The sequence below is a fragment of the Mugil cephalus genome, chromosome 5 (assembly GCF_022458985.1).
Source record: "Mugil cephalus isolate CIBA_MC_2020 chromosome 5, CIBA_Mcephalus_1.1, whole genome shotgun sequence".
NCBI classification, from domain to species: domain Eukaryota; kingdom Metazoa; phylum Chordata; class Actinopteri; order Mugiliformes; family Mugilidae; genus Mugil; species Mugil cephalus.
The window spans coordinates 23,356,004-23,361,510 of NC_061774.1; the positions used below are offsets into that span (position 1 = coordinate 23,356,004).

Below are 5,507 nucleotides of genomic sequence, written 5' to 3' on the forward strand. Positions count from 1 at the left end.
AAAAAAAAAGACAATAATGGTAAAACCTGGCTGGTTTAAAAAGAACTCATTTGCTGTGATTGCGACGAATAGAAGTCAGACAAAGCGTTCGCTTTAATTAGGATACAATTAGAGTAAATGTGGTTTCCTTCTCTTTAGAGTGTCTGTGTGTCCGAGAGTGTGTTCGTGTTGACTGTCAATGACGTAACGGACCTCTCTCTCTCTCTCTCTCTCTCTCTCTCCATCCCAGCCACACACACACACACACTCGCTGACACACACAAACGAAGCAGCAGTAGCAGCAGCAGACGCTCAGTGCTGCTCTCAGTGTGCGGAGCGGAGGAGGAGGAAGACAGACGGCACAGGCTGTAGTTATGCCTCAGCTCCGGGAATATATATATCTCGCGCGCGCTCGTTCTCTCTCCCCGCGGTCCTCTTTTTCGTCTTGTTCCTTTTTCTTCCCGAGTTCACTTTTACCTCGCATCCTTCTTCTGGGGAGGACGCCGAACAAACAGCCAGCCGCGCGTCATGGTGCGCCTTTGCGCATTATTTCTGGATCCTTAAAAAAAGTGGTTTCTTTTTTGCCTGCGCTGAAATGAAGCGCCTTTTCTGCGTGGCGGGGAAACGAGGGAGCGATTGGCATCCCCTGTCTCCCTCTGAATATCTGGCTGCAGCTGCTGGTGATCTGCGTGAAGCCGCTGAATAAATCGGGGCTCTCTATAAGGGGGAAAAAAAAGGGGGGGTTGCAGTAAGCGGCTTTTAGTCTCACGGATTCTCCTCTGCCTCTGACAATGTGCCAAGTCCGTTCACCGCGCAGGATCCCGTTGATTTGCGGTGGTTTTGCCTTTTTTTCTTTTCCGGGATTAATTTTTTGAGGGATTCTTTTTTTTTTTTTTTTTTTTTTTCGGAATTTTTGGAATTCAAAGCGAAGGTCAATGGAGAGATTTGCGCATCCCCTGTGCGTCACGGTTCCGTTTTAACACCAAAAAAACTGCGGTGCGCCTGTTTTCTGCGCGCCTGTGTGCTTGTGTGTGCGAGTGAGAGAGAGGGTGATTTTGTGCGCGTGTGTGTGTGCGCGCGCGTGCGTATGTGTGTGTGAGCGCCTCTACCTCTCCCCCCCGCCCCCCTCCCTCTCCCTACTGTGAGAACTCACTCGCTCATTTTTTCCCCCCCCTTTTTACCATCCAAGGCTCACGCTGCAAAGTTAAATGCTGGATCTATATTTCAGCGACCATTTTTGGCTGTAAAAATGCTGAGCGGCGTCCTCTTTCTGAGCGTCCTCACGGTCACCAGCCTGTCGCCGTCCGAAACGGAGAGCCGCAAAACTTCAGCCTCCAAAGATATCTGCAAGACGCGCTGCGCCTGCGAGGAGCGAGAGAACATCCTCAACATCAACTGTGAGAATAAAGGATTTACCACCGTCAGCCAGTTTCAGGCGCCCCCCAATAAAATCTCCCAGCTTTTTCTAAATGGAAACTTCCTGTCACGGCTCAGCGCCAATGAGTTTGTCAATTATAGCAATGTCACCTCTCTGCATCTGGGGAATAACGGCTTACAAGAGATCAGAACGGGCGCTTTCAACGGGCTGCGCTTTCTGAAGCGGCTGCACTTGAACAACAACAACCTAGAGGTGATTAAAGAGGATACATTTGCAGGACTGGAGAGCTTGGAGTATTTACAGGCAGACTATAATTATATCAGTGCCATAGAGCCGGGCGCTTTCAGTAAGCTGAATAAACTCAAAGTGTTGATCCTCAATGACAACCTGCTGTTGTCTTTGCCTCCTAATATTTTCCGCTTCGTGCTCCTCACCCACTTGGATTTACGCGGCAACCGACTCAAGATGCTGCCGTTCGCCGGGGTGCTGGAGCACATAGGCGGCATCATGGAGATCCAGCTGGAGGAGAACCCGTGGAATTGCACCTGCGACCTGATCCCCCTCAAGTCCTGGCTGGACACCATCTCCGTCTTCGTTGGGGACATAGTGTGCGAGACGCCGTTCAGGCTGCACGGCAAAGACATCACTCAGCTCATAAAGCAGGATCTGTGCCCGCGCAGGAATGCCGGCGAGCGCGTTCACCCTCCCTCCGACTCTCACTTCCAAGGGGCCCTGCCTCCGACCTACCACCCCGGCGTTATCACCCCCACCCGCGCCCCGAAAGCCTCCCGCCCGCCCAAAATGCGCTACAGGCCCACCCCTCGCATCTCAAAGGACAAACATGTCTTCGGGCCTATAATGGTCTACCAGACGCGTTCCCCCGTGCCCATGTTGTGCCCCAGCGTCTGCGTTTGCACATCACAAAACCCCGACAGCGGACTGAACATCAATTGCCAGGAGCGGAAGTTGCATAACATTAGCGAGCTGAATCCCAAGCCCTCCTACCCAAAGAAACTCCACCTGACTGGTAACTACTTACAAATGATTTACAGAACTGATCTCACCGAATACAGCTCACTGGAGCTGCTCCATTTAGGAAATAACAGGATCGCAGTGATTCAGGAAGGTGCTTTTGAGAATCTAACAAACCTCAGACGGCTCTACCTGAACGGGAATTACATTGAATCGCTCTCTCAGTCCCTGTTTGCTGGTCTGCAGTCGCTCCAGTACCTGTATTTGGAATATAACATCATAAAGGACATTTTACCACAGACATTCAACTCTTTGCATAATCTGCAGCTTCTTTTCCTGAACAACAACCTGTTACGATCGCTCCCCGACAACGTCTTTGGGGGCACTATGCTAACGAGGCTCAACTTGAGGAATAATCACTTCTCCTACCTCCCGGTCCGAGGCGTGCTGGACCAGCTTTCGGCGTTCATCCAGATCGACCTGCAGGAGAACCCGTGGGACTGCACCTGCGACATCGTGGCGCTCAAGAACTGGATGGAGCTGTCCAGCACCAGCGTGGTGGTTAATGAAATCACTTGTGACTCGCCCTCTAAGCACGCGGGGCGCCTGCTGCGCTCGCTTCGCAACGAGGCCATCTGCCCCGAGCCCAGCGAGGTGCCACCGCCCCAGCACCCCCCTCCCACAAAAGCCCCCACGTTAATAAGTCCCAGCACCGAAGCCACCACTCCCTCGTCCTCCTCGTCGTCCTCGTCCTCGTCCTCTTTCAGCTCAGCCAGCCCCACCGAGTCGCACATCCACGCCCCCGAGCTGCACCCCGAGGTCCCGCTCTCAGTCCTGATTCTCGGGCTTCTAGTGGTCTTCATCCTGTCCGTCTGCTTCGGCGCCGGCCTTTTTGTTTTCGTCCTGAAGCGGCGCAAAGGGGTGGAGCACGTTCCAACGGGCGCCAACAACTTAGATCTCAACTCTTTCCAAGTGCAATACGGCTCCTACACCCCCGAACCGACCCAAGACAAAAGCTCCGAGAGCCACGTTTATAACTACATCCCCCCGCCCGTGGGCTCCATGTGCCAAAACCCCATTTACATGCAGAAGGACGGCGAGCACGTGGCGTACTACCGCAACGCCAAGGAGCTCAGCTTCGTGCCCCTGGACATGAAGAAGGACGACATCCTCACCCGAAGCCCGGGGGCCTACACAATCAGCCCGGTGGATTTTATGGATAAATCACCGATGTCGTGCGGCCTGACCAGCCCCGAGCCTCCTGAGATGTTGTATCAAAACTTAGGGGAGAGGCCCAACAAGGAGCTCCCGGCGGGTGCAGGCGCCCCTCCGTTCAATTACAACTTTTGCACTTTGCCCAAGAGACCTTGCATCGTGCCCCCCTACGAGGTCGCTACGGCCCGGCGGCACATCACCAACCAGGACAGGTTGAACAAAACTGTGCTGTACGGGACCCCGAGGAAATACTTCGGGCCTGAGTACCCTTCCAAAAACAATGAGCACCCGCCCCTGCTCCCCGGGAAGCTAAAAACAGAACCAGACTACCTGGAGGTTCTGGAGAAACAGACTGCGATGAGCCAACTGTAAGATAGCGACACAGCTCCTCCACCCCCAGGTTTTGTGCAGCATTCATAATAATCACGCAGTTACTGTTATAATAGTCCTCTCTATATATCTATCTTATCTATCTGTGTTCAATCCTACACGATGGACTGGAAGCAAACAGAAGCCTTTGATGATCCTTTTCTCTCTTCTTTTTTCTTCTCTCTTTTCTTTTTCCTTTCCAATATGTATAAAAGGAATATAAGAAGTATATTATTATTATGCAGTTCTATTTTTTCTCCTGGAAGGTATAAATTATTTCTTCTTTTTTGACAAATGAAATTCTAAAAGACTCTGATGACGGCAGGTATATAATGGGCAGGACTGTGTACAAATACGGCTTTGTGCTTTTCATGAAACTGTATTTTGCCCCCCCCCACCCCGACCTCCCCTCCTCCCCCCCTCCCACACCCTGTGACAAACAGAAAAAAAAGTCATTCTTTGTAGAAGAGGAAAAGCTAAAGATTGACATTCCTGTACATATTTAGCATACACAGATAAATGGTGAGTGTTAAATCTTAAAAGAAAACCTTTTCAAAAACCCAACAAGCGGCAAAATCTTAATATACTCCAGAAAGTGCCTTTGCACTCAACTATTTTATCAACAATGCTCTCTTCTCTGCAAAATGGAAATGTTCCTCCTCTTTCTTTTCTTTTCTTTTTTTTGTTTTTGTTTTTGGAAATTGATGTATTTTAAAGAGTCGAATCTTTATGTGAACTAAAAGACTTATTTGTCTGTTTAAAAAGAAAAAAAAACTGAACTTGAGACTGGGTGTGAAATGATATATATATTAGTTCCTGACGGGCAGAACCGTGTGTTATTTTTGCTTTCACTATGACTTGTCTTTGGAGATGAAACTCTTATAACGAACATTGTATGCTATAGGGGAGCAATACAGCGCGGCGAAATTGCGCCATTAAATTTTCACTGAAGCACTTTGTCAAGATCCTGAGCTTGAGGTAAATTTTGTTTGGCCCCGTGTGTGATTGTTTTGGATTTTGCGGCGTGCTGTGTACTGCTGTGTGTGTGTGTGTGTGTGTGTGCGTGTGTGTGCGCGCAGAGGAAACGAGAGAAAATGAAAATAGCGCCCGCCTGCAGCTCCTCCTGCTTCTCTCTCTCGCTCCCTCTGTCTCTCTAATGAAATGTGATTGGTGCTGTAATGATTGACGAGAAGGTTTTTTATTTTTTTGTTTTTTTTTTCTTCAGAGTTGAACGATAACCGCTGCTTCCCTCTTTCTCCAAACTGACGCAGCACTTTAACATTTTCCCCAAATTCCCACTCGTCTCTCTCTCAGAATCGCCATCCATCCTCGTGGCAGTCAGACTGCACTAAATGGATGTGCGGGGGTCAATATTTTCCACAGCAGAGACAGGATGTGTCAGAATACCGCCGCAAGTGAAGTGAGTACTGTCTGAAAATGACGAGAGGAATGCAGAAGGGGAGGGTTTTTTTTTTTTTGTTATTTCTTTTGCTACTTCTTGGGTAATTTAATCTTGCAGGAGAGAGGAATTGTCATTAGTGTAGTAATTAACAGTAGCTGGTAGCCTCTTGTGGGGAAGCAGTGAGAGAAAATG

At 49.5% G+C, this 5,507-nt stretch overlaps 1 protein-coding gene across 1 annotated transcript; it reads left to right on the forward strand.

Moving 5' to 3' along the window:
• The first annotated feature begins 252 nt into the window (after nucleotides 1–252).
• Nucleotides 253–4,878, forward strand: slitrk2 (SLIT and NTRK-like family, member 2). The gene has a single exon (XM_047586007.1). It carries the CDS (start codon nucleotides 1,229–1,231, stop codon nucleotides 3,914–3,916), a length of 2,688 nt encoding a protein of 895 aa, XP_047441963.1. The 5' UTR covers nucleotides 253–1,228; the 3' UTR covers nucleotides 3,917–4,878.
• Nucleotides 4,879–5,507: the final 629 nt, after the last annotated feature.

What these genes read in the sequence shown, in the direction of transcription:
- slitrk2 (XM_047586007.1), top strand. Translation starts at nt 1,229, where the DNA reads ATGCTGAGCGGCGTCCTCTTTCTGAGCGTCCTCACGGTCACCAGCCTG.